The sequence below is a fragment of the Lissotriton vulgaris genome, chromosome 12 (genome assembly GCF_964263255.1).
Source record: "Lissotriton vulgaris chromosome 12, aLisVul1.2, whole genome shotgun sequence".
Lineage (NCBI taxonomy): Eukaryota > Metazoa > Chordata > Amphibia > Caudata > Salamandridae > Lissotriton > Lissotriton vulgaris.
The window spans coordinates 105,626,449-105,646,571 of record NC_141700.1 but is presented as its reverse complement, the minus strand read 5'-3'; the positions used below and the strand labels follow the sequence as shown (position 1 = coordinate 105,646,571).

Genomic DNA, 20,123 nt, shown 5'->3' with positions numbered 1-20,123 from the left:
GCCGCTGGCTGCCTGACATTAGAAATTCCTTCCATGCTAAATTATAAGCTCTCATGGTAGACTTTGCTAGCGACTCTAACACCAGTTGTAGAATCCTGTGTTGCCATGCTGCAGCATGGGCGTCGGAGTTCTGTCAGCGTCCTTGGCTAGCCCACCGAATCTCCCCCACTGCGAACAAGACAAAGCAACCGCTATATCATTGTCCACACCCAGGACGTGGAATGCCCTGAATGACATGACACGACAAACACCCTCAACAACTTCAGAACTTGTGCATTCCTTGCTGACTGTCTGTTCACTATCTCAACGACTGCCATGTTGTCCACTCTGAATGTCACTCTCTTGTGCGCTAGCTGTGAACCCCTCAATGTCACTTCCACTACTAAAGGAAAAAAACTCTAGAAATGCAATGCTCCTACCACCATTCCACCATTGTGCCAGCCACTGCTCAGCACACCACCTTCCCTGCCAAAACAGGCCAAAGACCATACTGCCTGCTGCATCTTAAGAGATCTGTACCTCCCATACCAAATCCTCTTCCCATGCAAGTGGAATGCCATTAAAAGACTGCAAAAATATCTGCCACTTACCGTTACTTTTTCACAAGCCAGCATAGCATTAAGCAAATCCAACATCTTTTGTTTCTTATCCTCTGGAAAGCGTGCCTGCAATGTCCCTGAACTGATTTCTATTCCTAAGAAAGACAGTGCTGTGCTAGGGCCCATTGTCTTTTCCAGTGCCAACGGCACCCCCAATTCCTCCGTCAGCTCTTTGAAGTTTTCCAGGGCCTCCTGGCACTTTGTGGAGTCGGCGGTGACCACAAAGAAGAAATCGTCCAGATAATGTGCCACCAGCTTGTGACCTGTGCGCTTTGAAAACAACCACTGCAGAAAGGTGCTAAAACACTCAAATAATGCGCATGACATAGAACAGACCATCGGTAATGCCTTGTCCACGTACCATTTCCCATTGAAATGGATACCCAGAAGATCCCAATCATCTCGATGGACTGGAAGCAATCGGAAAGCCGATTTCATGTCGCATTTTGCCATTTGTGCCGTTGCGCCCACCGTCACTAGCAGTGACATGGCCATGTCAACTGAGGAGTATGAAACTGTAGATTCCTTTTCGTCAATAAAATCATTCACTGAAATCCCTTCTGGCCATGATAAATGTTGAATAAGCCTGAATTGATCTGGTTCCTTCTTTGGCACTACCCCAATGGGTGACACAGTCAAGTTTTCCAAGGTCCAATCAGTTAAAGGCCCAGCCGTTCTCCCTTCCCTCACTTCCTTGTCTAATTTTTCTTGCAGTATTTGTTTATGTTCTTTCGCTGACTGTAAGTTTTCAGCCCAGCTTCTGTGCAGCTTCTGTGCCTCGGTCCCCCGTACCCCACACGGAAACCCCATGTGAAGCCCTCTCTAAACACCTATGCAGCCTTCCGGTCGTCATAACCCAGTAAGGCTGCATCTAGCTTCTCTGTCTTAACCGGCGTATGGACCAGACCCCTGAAATCCCCTACACCCATGCTCCTGCAAACTGTTGCTGCCCCCCGGCGTTGACTCCACCTTGCTGCCACTGTTGGCCCCCTTGTTGGGAACCACCCCACCCTGAAGCTTTCCCGGGTGGGTTTCCTCTGAAAGGACCGGTACACTATTGGGAGCCCACTGGCTGGGAACATGGTCTTGCCCGCACTGGACGCCCCCATAGTGTGCTGCCGCAAATCTGTGTCAAGTTCCCCCCATTTTGCCTCTGGATCCCAGGCCATGCGCGCTCTAAACTGCTCATCGTATTGTGCCCATGCATACCCCCCCTGTAATCTTCGCTTTCGGGATTACATCCATGTATTTAAATAACACTACACAGCTTTCTGGATATGTTTTGCAGTAAAAGCTGGCATAGATCAAAAACGCAGCCGTCCAATTCTCTATGGTCAACGGAACCCTCGGCTGTTTGGCCAACTCATACTCTTCTTCTTTTGATCCTTCTTTTGCCCGCATTTCCCTATGCTACAGTTTCAGCATTTCCACGTATTCTCCCTTCCAAATGCGTTCTTTAGTTGTCAGCATCAAATGTGCTCCTAGCAGGTTGGTCACCCACATATATGGCAGTTTTTTAATATTCAACTCTTTACTCTCAACCTTATCTTTCTAGGCATCAATTGTCAACTCCCCTTTGTCAGTTTTCGATGCGGTTTTGTCAGCTTCAACTTTAGTTTTGCCCTCCTTACCCTCTTCTTCGGTACCCCAGCCAATATTTTGCACATACTTGTCTTTCCGCAACCTGCCCTCATCCCCCCCTATAACGTCACCCCCGTCCTAACAAAACCATCACTGGCTTCCCCACCCTTCCTTGTGCTTTACTTGGCTCTAAGGAGGGTGCCCGTGTTGCTGCAGTCCGTCTCGCCAGTGTTCTTGTGGTCAATCCCGACTTAGCTGACCTCCCCGCCGGCTCCAACGCCCTCCGTGTAACCTGCAAAATACTATTAGAGACATTAATGTGTCCGCCCCACCCCGATTTCTTCCTCTTGCAATTCGCCTTCTTTAAGGCTCTCCTCATCAAAATAAAGCCCTTCGCACAATTCGCGCGTCTCAACCTGATGGCTCTCACTGAGCCCCGACCCCTTGCTTCAGGGGATGCCGACTGCACCCGTCGGTATTCCTCTGGACCCCTTGACAGGTTGTTCCTGTAATCCTTTGGCCCCGTGGACCGCTGAGGCCCGTCGGGTGTTGGGGCCAGCGAGACCACCCAGGTCCTACTTATGCCGGATGCGACGGGTCCCCCCATGGTAATGGGTATGCCGCTCGAGACTCCGCCCTCTCTTCTCTGCGCCAATAAGCTGCTCTCAGCTCTGCCAAGTCTGGACTTTCATGTTGCTCCTCTCCTAAAAAATAAATGATTGGTCTGGTGTGCTGGGCCTAATCACCCCCCCCCAGCTCCCATCTCCTGTTCCTCCCCCACCTTGTACAAATTGCCCACCTCCCTGTCGCTAACCCCCGTATCCTCACCTTCACTCAATTCCAGGCCGGCGGCAACGCCTGACGGGGACTGATCCTGCCCTACTGCTACCCCAGGCCCCCCTACTCTGTCTTGAACTGCTCCTCATATCCCCCCTGCCCAACCCCCTCTCCTGGCTCAGGCCCCTTCCCTCCACCCCAACAGATCCACCCCAGGCCAAATAAGCATCCACCTGACCCAAAGTGCTTAAGCCCCTCACCTCCTCTTTCCAGGAGGTGAAAATGTCTAACCCCTCCCAAGCTTGGCTGCCCCCTCCGCCTCCCTGCCCCCCGGAATCTCCTCCTCATCCCCTCAGAAACCAGGGGCTCATCATCCCTTTTAACTTGATCTAAGTCTCCTCCCCGCCCCACCCAGTCTTTTTCCCTGTCCCCCAGTGACAGAACCTCCTGCCTGGTATTTTCCTGGCCTGAGGTCATCCCCCAGCACGTCCCCTGGGCTTGCCCTCTAAACTGGGGTGCCTCTGGAGACCCCACCCCCACCGGTCTCCTTTAACTTTCCCACCTGGGCACACCTCTCATCTCATTGCCAGGGCATCTCCTTCTCCCCCTGCCCACCCCCTTTCCCTTTGATGCCGGGGCCTCAGCCCTATAAAAACCCACTGCCCGGGTGGCCTCCACCACACTCGGTTCAGGCCCCGGAGCTGGCAACACCTTTCCCATAGGCCCTCCCTTCTGCGCGCCTGACGCACTTTGACGGGCTGAACCGGTCCCGCCCCCACGCTCAGAGGCCAGAGCCTCAGACCGCTCACGAGGCACCAGCGGAACGGATGTCCCGGGGATGCTCTCCTGACATGTAAGAGGCCCCTAACACTCACTGCACCCATTTTTTGTCGTTTGGGGGACGTACAGGCTGTGTCGATGGCTGCCACTCCCACCGATGCCCGCCGAGGAGGGCGGGACACACCAGCAGCGTCCGGCAGCAACAGATCAAACCTCCCTGCCTCGCTAAGCAGGCGCACTTCTTCTAAGACACAGTAATCCTCCATGCTAATTACTACTAAGCTTCACTACTCACACTGCTAGCAGCAAGAAAAACTTCCTCACTACACTAACCTGCTCCCAGCCACCAAGTCACCAAACTTAAAATGGTGGCTGGGAGCACGCCTCAGCAAGACTTATACTATTGGGCTCTAATTGGGCTATTTACTAAAATAGCCCAAATTAAACAAAATGGCCGGGCCTGACTCTGCCCTGCCCCTCCCAATCTGCCCGGGGGCAGACCTCCCTTCGCTTGGCTGCCACCCAAACCTCCTTTGTAACTACAGATCACAGAGTAAATAAAACTTTATTTATTTATTCTGAATCTTGAGAATACTCCTACCTGTTAAACAAAATCAGTTTAGTCACACATAAGTCAAATCATGGGCTACATTCATCACTTTTGCTTTTAAGGGTGCCCTCATCAAGACAGGTTTGCAGATCTCAATGAGAAATCATTATGTGAAAAAGAAGTATATAAACAAAGAAAGCTGGATTAAGAAAATATATTGAGGTGCATTCTAATAATTTTTCTTTCATAATGCTGAGCATTCATTTTACTGTACTACCATATATTGTTTCGTTAGGTCTCGCACCTGGCGACGCAACGAGAAGCGCTGTCGCCAGCGAGACCTATAGTCGTCGACTTGGCTTTCTAGGGCTCTCGGGGGAGACAGGAGATTGGCACGCGCAGGCTGCAGGCCGGATCGGATCGGACTGGATATGTGGACGCACGCGTGAACCAGGTACAGTCATGCGGTGTGCACATCTCCTGCCCCCTTCCTCACGGCGTCATATACACGAATTGCCCGAGACGTGGCAGCACACTGGCGCTTACAATAAAATATGCCCCATGGAGTGGCCTGCAACAGCGGGACCGCTCAGGACAGGCCTATGCTTGTAATTAACATCTATAATCGAAGTGTTAGTTTCCAGAAAGACTCCTCACCTTGCACTTATTAAACAAAATACTGTCTTGTGACACTAACAACCACTACGCGATCATTGCAGGTGATCTAAATTTAACATTTAAGCCTTTTGGCTTTATCCAGGAGCTAGCTGCTATGGGCAACACTTTTGGGGGCATCCCTAAGCTAGTGGCTCCACCTAAAAAAGCAATTGTCATGTTCGGTTTTGCAAATGGCTAACTTAACTCTCACCTACTGCGTTCATGCCTGCAATGCCGCTCCTTTTCTGACAATAATGTTGCTCCAACATATCGAAGGTGGGCTTATACTAGTAACATAGCCTGTGTCCTCTTTGATGGATTTGGATGTCAATGAAGCAGGGGGTGAGCACAACCGAGCTAGGCGGACAGGTTTTGTGAAAGCGCAAACCAAGCAAATTTTTGGCAGAACGCTGCAGACCTTCGGGAACTGTCTGCCCAATTTACGCCTCCATATATAGCGCCTAATCGCCGCCTCTAGGCTTCTGAGTGGATTCACAGACATGCGTCAGAGACACATGGCAGGAGACAGCGAGCTGGACTCTGAAGTCTTCCACTGCGACAATTTCTTCAGCTGCGCAGGTAGGTGAAGCAGAAGTGAGAGTCGAGTCTTGGCCTCTCTGCTGAGACTTCAACAACGTCTACCTCTTTAAGAGGATATTGCATCTGCTAATTTTTAGCAGACCTAATGCCTTTCACAAAGGCATCCATTTATTTATTTTTTTAAATCGATGTTGACCCTACGTCAAGTTCAAAGTCATATCCGAGAGGACATTCACTCTAAATATTAAGTATGTCATTTTATTTTATTTATGTATTTATTTATTTTGAAAAACCTTTATTGCAGCATTCATAAAAGACAAGTATGGGCCTACAACCGCAGGGGCCGGCCGCTAAACAGAAGTAAAAATCGATTCATCATAACACAACACAGCTCTTCAGCCAACAACCCTGAGGTCCGGCAGCGATTCAGGATGGATCTTGTATTAAAACGCATTGTTAGGTCACAGGATATAATAAAGGTCTTCATTTTTATATTATTTAAATGATCGGATCAGGTGCCATACAGTCTAACAATAGGGTACGGGGGACAGGCCAAGAAAACAGGATATGCATGAAGAAATTGCCATTCGCGGAACTCTGGCATCAGTGTTCATATATCAGTATAAACAGTAAAACAGTATACATTTTCGTGAAAGCCAGTTCTCAGGGCCCGCCCGCCCAAAAAGTCAACTAACGTGAGAGTCATGGACACTAATTTCAGGTCACAGTGAAATCAAACTAAAGCACAAACCTTACAGATCCTAAAGGAATATATGGGAAGGGAGAAAAAGGCCATAGAAAATAAAAAAGGAAAAATAACCCCCCCCCCTCCAACCCCCCACCCTGCACCCCTGCCGATGGCTATAGCCCAACGCCACTAGCAGCGTGCCTGTCGCCCCTTAACCTAAACCCTAAAAGAAGGAAGAAGATGAAGAATGGAGGAGGGCATTGTCATACGATGTTCCCGGCACCTTGGCTCCCCCGCCAAAACACAGACACCCCTTGCCACAAAAGACGGACGCATAGCAACTCTTTCAAAAGACAATAAGGGGCACCGTGAAACACCGCCCAGCCTCTATAGTTAAACGGTTACAATTTAAACTGCCATACCAAGTGTTCCAAACCATCCCAATTTAATTGACCCAACCTTGTCCCTTTCGAATCAGCACACGAACCCTCCCTATCGAAACCCATGAGGACACAAACAAGTCATAGACGAGGGGGAAACCATCGAAAGTCAATCCGTTACCCCATGTAGCTGGTAACTCCACGAGGACCTCACACGCGGAAAATTCCCCTCTCCAAGCTGGACCGTCCCGATGTTTCTTACCCCGGGACCGTGAAACGTCCAAAAACGGGGGATAAAACCCCAAGATGAGGGAAGAGTTTACAACACAGGGTTCCGGGGGGCGAACGCCATTCGATACCTCCAAAGTCAACGATGATGAAAGGTACGGTGATACACTCATGGTCTCGGGGACACCATCTTCCAGGGCGCCACACGAAGTCAAAATGGCCGCGTCTTGAGTGGCTGTTGTTTGTTGGTTCAACAGTGGGGCAGGGTCCGGTACCTCGAACAGAATCCCAGTCAGGCTTGCATCCATTTTAGTTATGAACACATCCACTTGTGCGTGAAACGCCCAAAGTTCTGTCATAATTGATCTCAGCGTTAGCCCAGACGCCGTTCGATCCATGATGTCAAGTTCGATAGCTCACGATCAACTCTCCGGGTGAATCCGGCTTTTTCGGGGGGGACGAACAGGATAATGAGAGGGCAAGCGTGGACGGAGACCCGTAGTTATCCACAGGCGGGAAAACCCGGTACAGCACCGCAGTCCGGGGACCCGAACTGCCAAGCCCCGGCAGGAATCTAAAACGGGTCCGCCGAACGGGGATTCCCACACACAGTCAGCAGCAGCGGGTCACCTCTCTCTCAGCGCTGGGCAAGGAAACATTCACCACCAAATTCGGGCATAGACAAAGTCTCCACTACGATGGACCGGACCCTGCCAGGGTCTCTCAGCCGATGTTGTTGCACTGCAACCTGGCCATGCAATCACTCGAGGCCCTGGCTTCACCGGTGGAACAGGCCACGATCTTTAACTCGGTGTAAGTCCGTGAAATCAACCGATAAAAGCTTGGGGATTTCACCGCTGGAATTAGGAACACTTCATCCAGGCAGAGGCTGGGTGTAAGATCAGGATATCGTACAGGATCTTGTGGCGGAATACGGAGGTCGGCGGAGCCGGGAACCTAAGCAGCCATCTTGTTTGCCGTCGTAGCTCCTCCTGAGGTATGTCATTTTAAATAACACAGACCTGAAGCCCACATCCTTGTTTTGCTATTTCCAAGCAAACCAGATGTTTGACAGTCAGTTACTCTATTGGATAAGTAACCCAACTTTCTGGTTGTAGAAACCAACACTCCCAGAAAGTGAGGCTAGTGGGCAGCGGCTGGGAGCATGCACGCCCATTGTAAATTAACCTCCACCCTGATTTTTTGGGGGATTTTTTTTGCATTATTACTTTTACATTATAAATAATAGTCTGCATCAACAATGCAACGAAGGCAAGCTTCGACAAAAGCAATAGCTTTTGCGTTTTAATAACAATGGTTGTTCTGCATTTAATGCCGAGTTTATGCGTGTTTTTGTGGATAGGTGAATGGATGATGGGTTGAGTGAATGCATGAATTGGGTGACCAGGTGTTGAAGACTTACAAGCGGAACAGGTTACAGAGACGTATGAGTGGAAATTGACAGTCACCACCGACACAGAGAGGCTAAAGTAACAACACTCACTAATAGAGTAGGTCTACAATGTCGCAACATGCTCAAGGCCAAAATACCTTTAAAACAGTAAATTAATGTTTAGTTTATACAGTGTTTAAATAAAATCCTATGTTTTCCATGTGATTGCTGCAATATGCAGGATCGGGAGCTTTGTGACTTGTTTACATACTAATTAGACAAACATGGGCTACCATACCACCAGGAGGACAAGATGGATGACCTTGCTCAGAACCCTTATCACTCGAGTGAATAGCAGGCGGCTTTACACACAAATAACTAGCATAAAGCACTCAAACACTTCAGAGTGCTTAGTTTGCACATGCTGGATTTTACTAATCGATGCTTCAAGACAGCCCTGCAGCATCACTTGCGTTCACATAAAAGGTCTAACATGGATTCTGCTGGAGAAAGGGACATTCAAAAGTTTTTTTTGTTTGCTTTTTACGAGACATTCCGTTTCTTGAGTATCCCAATGCAGTTACCATTACCCCTTTAGGCTAGGCCACATTTTATGCTGAACTGGAAAATGTATGCAAGTGAAAATCTCATGTTCAAAGCTGCACTCCAATCGAGGAAAGGATGAAAGGTGGAGGCTCACTTGTAGTAAAGCTAAAATCAATTAAACATTTACTAAATTCATAAAAAATAAACTGGATTGTCCACTGACCAGGCGGTCAAAACTACTAAGGCCTTTTACAGATGAGCCTGGGACATGACTATACAGTACCTTGAACTGCCTGGCCACAAAGTATCTACGGACGGTAGTCGTGTAAGTAGAAATGATGGCGTTGGTAAAGTGATGTTATTCATGGTTTAATGGTGGCTGTAATAGTAGTTGTTAATGCAGTGTGGTGATGTTGGTAGTGGTAATTGTGATGATGGTAGCAATGGTGGAAGAGCAGAGCAAGACAGAGAACACGTGGCATAATTAGGAGAGTACTTGATGCACGTGGAGAGGTGGGGAGGGGCAGCAAAGGGAACAATGCTGGCGTGTGCTCTGCGATTCGTGCATGGGAACCCAGGAGGAGTGCAACGGGGCAGCATCAAGAGAGATACTGGGCACGTGGAAGTCAGCACAGCAGCAGAGGAGCCATATTGCGAGACAGGAAAGACTTAAGGGTAAGACCAATGTGGGAAATGTAACAAAAAGCAATCAGGCACCCACCTCAAGATCAGGCTCTCATTCTAACCCTAATAGAACATTTAAAAATCCTACTGCAGTTAAAAATACATGGGCTGCTTTCTCTATTCAAACCATATATGAATTTATAAATTGACGATGCGATGACAGTGTCTTTTACAGATGTAAATTAGTCGTTCGTGTCTTGGAATGCAAACACTTAGGAGAGATATAGGCAGTCCGCTCCATGTATATGTTAAAGACTTGGCAACAATACGTCTTGCAGACAGAACTAGAGCGACTATAGAAAACAAGCATTTGCAATGCAATAGGTCTCGCGTTTGAGCTATTGACATTGCAAATAACAATGCCTTTTATTTTTGTTTTCTTTTTAAAAACATAAATAAAAGGCATTGTTATTTACAATGCCAATAGCTTAAACTTGTTTATTTGAAAATGGTATAGCATTAATACAGTTAGGGGTGTCACTATTCTAACTGTAGTGGTTACGGTTGTGGTTACTACTCCAGTTTGGTTGAGGATGAAATTACGGGTAGGATTGTGATCTGCTTTGGGTTTACTGTTTGGGAGAAGTTTCATTTGGGAATTTCTCTAAAGTGCTAGTGCATCTGGTGTAAGCATCAATGTGCGAATGTAGTTGTGGAGCATAAACCTTTTTAGAGTGCCATTTAAGATTCAGATTTTGTGGTTTCTAGAGCTGTGGATGTTGCTAGGATTGCTGTCATAGTCCTGTTAATCTGTATGTTTGTGGTTTGGTGTAAGAAGCAGTGTTATTTAGTTATAGTCATGTTAATCCGTAGGTTTGTGGTTTGGTTTTGTGTTAGAAGCAGTGGTATTTATGGGTAGGCATAATCTAGTTAGGTTAAGGTAAGATACTCTATTTTCATGTTTAAGTTCAAGGTTCAAGTGAGGGTTTGTGTTGTAGTAGAGAAAGGTTGAGATTGTTAATCCTTAGGCTTACCTTATGTTGAATGTAGGCTCTGGGGTTAGACATGTGGCTAAGGCACTGGTTGCAGGTATGGTTATAGCTAACTTTAGGTTTAGGATAAGGTGTATAGTTGTGGCTTCTGTAGGTGGCAGAGTTAAGTCTTCTTAGGGTTTAGGGATATTTTAAAGATCAAGTTTAGAGATTGGGTAGTTGTAAGGTTAGTGTTAATAGTAGATTCAGGGCATTTGTTGTGGATTTTACAAATTTTGGTATTCAAAACAATTTTTTTTTCATATTTGTCAATGTAAAATACATAGCATTTTTCTTTTGTATGGGTCTACGACATCACTTCTTCATCACTGTATTATTCAGTATGAACCGTCTTCATTATCTCCACCTGAGTTATATACAAATGAGTACATCCTTTTGGAGTTTGTTGTGTTCGATGTAACATGGCTCGCGGGCAGCCCTCATTTAGGTTTGTCATTTTTCCTTTTGCCAGGGCTCCATGGAGTCGATGAAGCTGGTACTTGGTGGGTCAATGGCCAGAGTGGGCGCCCTAAGTGAATGTCCGTTTCAGGATGACGAATCCATTCAAAACACAGGTAATTGCATATGATTTGCGCCGGCACCTAAAGATCACATATTACAGGGGAATGGACTGAACAGGCCATGATGTCTACTAGCTGTAGGCATGTTGGCCTGTGTTAAAGTTGTCAATTGCAGAACCAGATGCCCAAGTTATTCTCTTAGTGACCCCACTTGAGCACTGTGCACATTCCTTGTCAAAGCGATTTATCTCCCTCAGTTAACTTATTTAGCAAAATCAGAACGTTTAAGTTTTTGTCTCAGTCTCAGTATAGTCGACTTTAAGAAAAGACTGGGCAATTATTTCAATGTACACCCTCAACATTAGTTGCCATCTGCACCATAGTAATGGGGTACATCTAAGCTTATGATAGCAGTGATAGAAAATTATTTCACTCTTAAAGTTTCAGATTTTGAGTGTTTCTCCAATGTCAAGAGCTTCTTGCTTTTAAAGATGCATCAAATGTAACTTGATGTCACACTCCTTCCAGGGCTTACTCAGACACCAGGCTTGGTGAGCAGATTTAGGGTTTTAAGATGAGTGGGGCTCTTGATGACATGCAAGACAACATCTCTTAAATGTAACCTAGGAAGATTGATATACTTTTATTAATAAATGACGTTTTATGGCGATTCAGTTGTATCGTGTAGTGCAGTGGTTCTCACACAGAGTCCTCTCAGGGACAACACAACTGTTTAGAAAATTAAATAATATTAGCAGATTAATAAAGTATAAATACAGAAAAGAGCCAAAGTACATGTGAAGGAATTTCAAATTAGGTTGGCATCCGTATCTTGATTTGTGGGAGCAGCACAAGTACAAGAGGAATACAGTATGGGCGATTGGTGTCCTCAATTAAAGCAATGGTATAATCGGGCAAAAAGTCAGCATACATTTGGAGTAAGAAAGTTAAAATGATATGCTCGCCCCAACGTATCTCTTCATTCTTTTAAAAATAAAAATACATTTTAAAATACTCCAACGTTCTGATAAAAATTTCGATTTTTGCTTATTTGTTGTTTGTGTATTTGTTAGAGGTATACTTCTTTCTGCATTTTTTTATTGTTTTGATGCTCAAATCCAAGAAGTTGATTTGGTGGGGTCTCTGGCTTCCAGCAGTGATTCAGTGGGGGTCCACGAAGACAAAACGTTAAGAACCACTGGTGTATGCTGTGAACGGAGTCACCTCTAGGTGTTCCAACTGTATGGCATATAAACCAACCAGTGCAAAGAGAGATTAAGTGATTTCACCAACATTGCTTAGTTAAAATAAACATTTCATAGCCTAATAAGCCATTGTGGCTGTGGAGTTGCGCTTCAATATACCCAAAACAGGCCAGTTGAAACTGATAGGATCCTCGGTTGATTTGATTCAGACCACAATGCCTATTATTTCTCAAAGTTATCCTAAACTGCTACCCCAAGCTAGTAAGCCTTGGGTTGCAGACAGTGGAATATGTGCCCAGTTGACTACATTGGGCTAATATTTTAAATAGGTTTTGTAATCAGCACAAACACGTACATCTTCCTGGGCAAGGCTACAGTGTGGTCCTGTAGTTAGTTAGGGTAGTCCAAAATCCAACATGAGCAAGAGTACAAGCAGTGCTTAATTTGTAAAAAAAAAAAAACGTGTTGGAGCCATCGTAGGGAGGCCACTGCAGGTTGCACAACACATTGCGACTGTACTTCCACAACTTCTAACCATCACACTGAAGTGTGACAATTCAGACTGTTTGAGGCCGACAACGCTTTAAGAATGTCTTGGGTGGCAGGTATTAGTTGTTGTTGATGTATACTGAATTAACAAACAACTGTTTTTCTGCTCACCGTTACATTACACAAACAGCACCACCATGTGGCAGCTGTCATAAGTGCAATTTCAGGCAATTAAGTGCCGGTGCCAAGCACTGGAACTCACCGGCTCTAATTAAGCATGGAGTACAAGAACAATTCTAATAAGTTTATATTTTTTTATAATTGTTCAGTTTGAATTGCTGTAAGAATTATAGAAGAATTCCCACTAGACCAACTGAAACATTTTCTCTAGGGATCCCACACTACAGTTCAACTGAGGTTACCAATATGTAAAGTGCATAGTTCATGTGAACCAATTACTTGAAATCAAAGTGCTTTGGTGCAAATATTGTCTGCAGTTGCGGGATTGCCTGTGGGGCTGTACTTCATGCGAGCATACCCGTGAACATTGCTTGTAGGTATGGTCTTGAATGAGTGTAGGGTTTTCCATGTACACTTAGTGGATGATTTACAGATTGTGGACAGGGTACTCTGTCACAAACATGACAGAGTACACCAAACTCTCAGACCGCCTTGCTCATTTAGAGAATGGCAAACTCTAAGCTTTTCGTCTCCAGAGCCCTTGTTGGCTTTTACGACGAAAAGCATCCTCCAATGGCTCAACAGAGTAGTAGACAGCAGAGGAACAGCATTGCACTGCACACTTTATTTAGGGTAGATGATGTGATGTCCTTCTTTCTGTTTCTCACTGGCAGCAAAAACCTGGAGGTAAGGGGCAGAAAAAAATTATTAATAACCCCACCTTCCTGAGAGAAAACACCCATAGCGTGGGCATCATTCATTTTTTTTTTCAAACCCAAAATCCCACTTAAAAATAAACTCACACTTTGGAGTGACTATCCAACTTGCGACTAGCCGCACAATCCCATTAGGATTTGAGATATTTTGCGTTTATCTCTGCAGTTTGTATCATAATGTGTGTGTAGACCTTTTGAACCACTGTTCATTGGTAGAAGTGTAGCTCATAGCTTTGGGTCTCACTTGCCCCTAGCCTCTGGCTCCAGCCTTTCCTGTGCATTTGTGGGTGGTAATGTTTGGGGTGCCGTGGTGAAGCTATCTGTCCATGCAAAATTGTTCACCGGCTGAGTCTAGTTTGTAGAGAATAACACGCGGTATTTACACTATGGAAGGTACACGCACTGCATGCAGATAGTGTCAGTATGCGAGCAAAATCGCCACCACACAATTATCTGCCACATGGCATATTTGTGTTACAGATAGAGATATGAGTGGCACAAGTTGGTTGAGATTGAGAACATTTATTTGCCCACTCACCTGGCATCAAATTAATGTTTGGTCTCAGCCAACACACAAAAATGGGAAGTTACATTACGGAATTACCGAAATGAAATGTGCTCATCTAATGTTGTGTAGTATCTGTCTCTGTTTTTTTGTACTTCACAGAAGGAGAATCAAGCATGACAGATAAATTATCTATTACACTCACATAAGAAGCAGCTACTCTGCCCTTATTTTACTGACAGGATTGGGACTCCCCTCTCTCTGTTTTCCCAGGGTGGATGACCCTTGCTCTGAAGACAGTCCAGGACCTTCACGGCTGACTCAGGACTGAAACATGTTGGCAATAGGGTCATAGGACCATAATACTTCCATTGGCCAGACTTTTAAGTATTTTTAACAACCCTGACTGACACAAGAATACAGGGAAACCAGGGGTCTGTTTGAGGTTTTTTATCTTTACTCCCCCTAGTCTTCATTTATCACAAGAGCTGCCAACACTGTGGTTGAGTCCACCCCGACTTGTAGGCGTCAGGGTGACCCGATGATGAAGCATGACACCACTAGGGTGTGCGAGGGTAACTAAACGAAAAGGAATTGCTTCCTTTCTCACCTTACGGTGGAGCTAGACATATATCCGCACACAAGATACATCCCTCTTCATAGTTAGGTACTCTTTTCTCTGACCACATGCTGGTCTACTGGAGTATTTTTTGTGGTTTAATACTCTGACATGGGAGGTTATACTCCAACCTAGGATCCTCTCTACCCTTCAGGCACTGGGAATTCTTTCCCCACACCCATTTGTATACATATTAACTGAGTGGCCACATCTTTTCTTTAGACGTGGGGATACATGGGTTGTCTATCTCAGTTGGGGACGTACTCTAATTGCTCACTGGTTCTGAATAGTACTTTACCTAGCTTAAAGTCCCAAGGTCTTACGCCTCCATTAAAGGTGTGCCCTCTGCTTCCAAAAAGCCCTGTTTCTGTGTTCCAATCCTCTTGCAGTTTGTTTGCCCTACAGTCATAAATATTCCCATATCAAGACATGTTATCTAGACTAGTTTTAATACATTAATACGTTCTTAGAATACACAGACATGATTTGAGGCCGCTTAACCTGAGCAACTTCATTTATTTGCAGAAACCTTCACCAGGACACCAACACCAAACAGCGCAATGAGGCACCTGGAAGTGCAATATAAATACTCTGTGGCGTAACAAATCATAACATATCTCCTTACACTTTAATGTGTGATCAGGGGCTGTTGATTGTTTAATGAAAGTAAAGTGGGTTGGGTGAGTTTTTGTAGTACATTATTACATTATGCACTTTTTCTTGGCTGATATTTTTTCCAAAACTCTTCGCCTGCTCTTTGTGGGTTTTGCACATAGATTGCCAGGGCTTCTCTCCAGACCACAGAGGTCTGAGTTTTCTGCAGATGAGCGTGGTTTTCCAAAAGAATCCAAGATACTTTACATTTTCTTTGCCTGACCTAAAAGTGAGATCAGCAGATACGGCGTCTGCTTTAAGCTACAAAGTGAGACATACACGTGTGTTTGCGGTTCTGTGAGCAGTTTCCAGTGCAGCCAGATTCCTAGGGTTTTATTCACGATTAATTAAACGGAAAAGTATGGGTAGAAATTTATGCCTCTCCTGAGCATAATTTTCCTTTTTATTTCAATTCACAAACATTCCCAGAAGTAAGTCTGGAATCCTGCGCCAGGCGCAGGTTTTTAGGCTTAAGTCGTGGAATGTCATGTGACATTTTCTTATTCCCCCTGTGCAGAATTCGCAATGGTGAAGGACCCTGAATGTGGAGACTGGAGCCTCCAATGCAAATGCACTTTCTTCCCTGTGGAAAACATTTTCACTTGTGGAGAACGTCCTTCCTTTACACCTCCACTAAATCTGGGGTTGATTTATTCCACTTTTCCAGAGACTTACTCCAGCGCTTGGATGTGGTAAATGTCTGACCATTTCCATTGTGTAAAGGAGAAAGAGAGGCGCAGGAGAATTCCCACAGATGTGCATGTTTTTTAAGTGTTCCTTAACTTTGGAAACAAAACAGGCCTTGACATGTATACTTCCCATCCACTGAATGAGATTTTCTATTGCGGATTTCGCCATGCTTATGGCGAGAGAAATATGCAGTAGTGAATGTATATACTCCTGCCAGAAATCCTCATGTGAACTTCCGGTAGGAATAACAAGCATTTACAATACAATAGGTCTCGCAATAGTGAGATTTTTAGCTATTGGCATTGTAAATGGCAATGCCTTTTATAATATTAAAAGGCATGGTCATTTACAATTTCAATAGGTCATACTTTAGCAAAAGCAAGACCAAGGCCTAGAGTGCGGTGTGGACGTGAAGCGGGCGCCGCGCTCACCAATAAAGTTAAAAAGAAAAAGAGTACGGTGTCCCTCAAGTGGACGCCGCGCTCAGCATGCAGTTTAAAAAATAAAAAACATTTGAAAATGCTCAGTGTCCCTGAAGCGGACGCAGCAGTCTACTAAAAATGTATAAATACATTTAAAAAGGCTTTGCCATTGTGGTGTGAGTGCTGTGGGGGTAGGGGGCAGCCGCTTTTAAAGTTAGAGAGGCATAGCGCTCTATACGAAAACCGGTGGGCCCGCTGCAAATACAAAAAAGCAGCCACCATCGTTTGTCCCCATGAGACAATAATCAAAATCGTGCTCCCCCACATATAATGCAGACCGTGTAACAAGCAAAGTTAAAGGTTCAGTCTTTATGGGAGGTAACAAATGCAGACAAGGTTGTACCAAGGAGGGACTGACATGCCAACTTACGAATCAAAAGCCAGCATTTATGAAGGACAATAACACAAGCCAATGACAAATATGGGCGGAGAGAGGGAGGGGCTTCCAGTGCATACCCCAATACAGTATGCTTTGCAGAGCGAACAGCGCATGCACGCTGCCCTTAGGCTTGAACTAAAAAAGGTACATTCAGTAGTGATTGAATTTAACTTCGTGACCAGGACCCCTAGACTTTTTTCACTACCAGGCATGAGAGATAGGAATAAAAGGAATAGCATTCTGTAGCTGAGACATATAGAAATATTTCTAAATGAAGAGAACAAATGTTTGCAGCGGTTATGCATGACTTGCAGGTTTACAGTCTTCTCCAGGCCAGGATACTTCATGCCTTGGATTGTATATGATGCTGTACTGGGAGCTGGTGTAGATCAAACTGAGTTGCAGTGATTTGTTCATGCCTCTGCACTTTTAGTAAAATGCACGCTTAAAAGTGCGTATTTGAGTGGCCATAGGTAACCTAACAAGGCTACCCTATGGCACCCCTTACCATAGGAGGTACCTGTTCCCACAGTCACGCATCTGTCATTTAAAGTCATTGAATTGAGTCCTTCTGAATTGAAGTAGCTGTATATTGAATTGCACATCTAAGCATACCGCATTAAAGGCAGCAGCTGCTAGAATAAGTGCTGCTAATTTCAGTTTCCAGTTCTTGAGCATTGTTGCTGGATTTAGCCCAGTTGTCCTTTGAGCTTGGCCTGTCTCTGGCTGTGTATGCTTCCTTTTGTTGAGTTCACCGCTTTCTCTCTCGTTCTCACAAGTGCTGTATTTTGGCATTGTCAACATATCACCAGCTGTGCACCACTGGACACACTTTCCCATAGAATTGTAATTACAGTTGGCACATAGGGGACCACTGCGCGGCACACTTGGCAGAGAGGCAAAGAATTGGATGAGCGTGTAATCTAAGCCTCGTTATTACACAATGGCAGGCGCCAGGCGAATTCAACTGCGCTCAGCCTGAACTCAAGAGCTACCAATCGTGCCCCGTCAGGGGCTCCCATTCACCTCCGGAACTCATCCAAAAACAAGCAGATGTTGCATGAAGAACACATCTGGGAAATTGAAATGCTTCTTGGAAAATGAAGTAAAGCGTGTGAAAAATAACAGGAACTGCATTAGCGACTTGTATCATTAAGGTTTCTTGCACACCTTGAAAAGGACTAAACCTCTGTTTTTGCTTTAATAATAATGACATTACCACAGGAATCAGTAGAGAGCCATTTAGATGTTTGTTTTTAAATACTGTTGGTACAGCCGACCAAGTTAGAACCCTCGTTACAGGGCCCTAAAACACATATGGCCCTTCAGGGTGCTGCAGAAATGATAGAGGTCAAACGTCTGTAGAAGCGGGTGGAAGGACCATGGGAGAGGTCGCGGGGGGGCTGGTATTAATATATGTTGATAATAATTTTTTTTAAACTTACCTGAAGCCGCAAGCTGCCACCCGTGTCACGACTTCCCTCCACTTCCTGGTCCCAGCAGCCCCTGGGACAGACTCCTATTTTGCGCAGGGATTGGCCTGAGCGGGCTGGAAAAACACTCCGCTCAGGCCAGGCAGTCTGTTGGGTTTCTCCAGCCCAGCTGCTCCATACAGCCAGCCTGGAGAAACCTAGGTGCGCATGTGTGTTTTGGCAGGCCTGAGACGACCGGCCAAATACATGCTCACTTAGGGAGTGCACATAGCACTCCTCCTCCCTCCTCCCATGCCTCAGCCCCGCCCCTCACTACAGTGCTGGCTCACAGCCAGCAAATTAAAAATAAGATGATGGTAGAGCATCGTTTTATTTTTCATTTACTGGTTCTGAGCCAGGCAGTGGGGCAACAGTCCTCCTCCATTGGGATGGAGCCGCCGCTGTGCATCTAGAGACCCAGGTAATGCTACCTTCACCCTTGCTGTGCACTCTGTGTTATGCATGCCCTCCTGGATGCAGTGTGTGTGTATTGATTTGTCGATTTAATGTTGTTTCCTTTTTCCGTCACCAGCTGAAACATTAGGGCTGCCATCAGTAGCTCAGTTGTGTGACCTGCCTCTTTTTTTTCTTTCCTTCCAGTTAATGGAATGGTGAACACCATCTTAGGTGAGTTCCACCCAGATCCTGTGCTCCGGCCGGTGTAAGTTTGTGTTTGACATTAGTCACATGTCTTCAACTCAAACATTGGAAGGCTACATCTCCCACAAAGCCATGGACTTCCAACATCATGTCCCACCGACGCATATTCATCTGTCAATCCTTATTCCTTATTATTAGTAATAGGTATTAGTATTAGGAGTGGGCGTAATTAAATTAATTCAGTGTAGTGTAATAACATGGAATTACCCAAGAATGCCGTAAGATTATGCATAATTACACCAGAAGTGTAATTCTGCATTGAGCACTTTTTTTTAGCGCAAAAATGCCCCATTTGTTTCCAAAATGGGTGCGAGCATGCGTTTTATGCTAAGAATAGCGCTGAATGCAACAGAACACGAATAGCGGGTGCGAGGAGCCTCTAAATGTGCTCCTGAAGTACGATTTTCTCCCAGCTTACTCCTGCCATTTAGCACTGTTTTCGCAGCACAAAAGTATTCCCACTTCCAAATTGGGCGCGAGAACGCCTCTACCGCTAAGAAATAGTGCTAAATGTGCTCTTGGGGTAGGATTTCTCCGAACATACTCCTGGAATGTATCTCTATTTTCTTAGTGCAAATTGCACCCTTGCATCCAAAAGGTACGCCAGGAATCATTTTGCGCTAAGAAATAGTACTAAATGCAGCAGAACAAGAATAGAGAGCGGGAACGGCTTCTCGCGCAAGCAGGAGTAATCATGTTATCTGTAATTCTGCATCAAAGAGTAAAGCGGAATTACTAAGATGAATATGATTACTCAGTTATAATTGAAATTCAGCCTGGATCTAGCTAGCATTCAATCTAATAATGTTTATTTTAGCAAGCACTGACGAGTGAAAGGTTGAGTATTCATTTACTGGGGTACGCGCCTGAGAGCTCTCTTCAAAGTTAGGCATGTATCTGCAGAAGGCAAGGGAGTTAGTGAACATGGTGACCAGATAGCTACATGTCACAGGGACACCGCTTTTCCATTCCGGACTTTGCTTTTACTTATCATTGTTATCAGGTGTGTTGGTACGATTGGGTTAATTAAAATGAACCGAGACTAGAACTCCTAGAATGCATTGGTATGTTAAATCAAAGGCCAAAGCTGGTTTAGATGTGACTTAGTGGCATGGAGTTATCTGGTCACCCTAGTGAAGAATCAGGCCTGTGGGCAGGGCTCAAGTGAAAGGTTTTT

At 45.3% G+C, this 20,123-nt stretch overlaps 1 protein-coding gene across 1 annotated transcript in view; it reads left to right on the top strand.

The window, feature by feature from the left end:
* Nucleotides 1–20,123, top strand: part of THBS3 (thrombospondin 3) — a 180,156-nt gene that overhangs the window by 74,681 nt on the left and 85,352 nt on the right. The window contains exons 4-5 of the mRNA XM_086947390.1: nucleotides 10,847–10,949; nucleotides 18,887–18,913. Coding sequence (XP_086803516.1) covers nucleotides 10,847–10,949; nucleotides 18,887–18,913 — 130 coding nt within the window. The remainder of the gene's footprint in view (nucleotides 1–10,846; nucleotides 10,950–18,886; nucleotides 18,914–20,123) is intronic.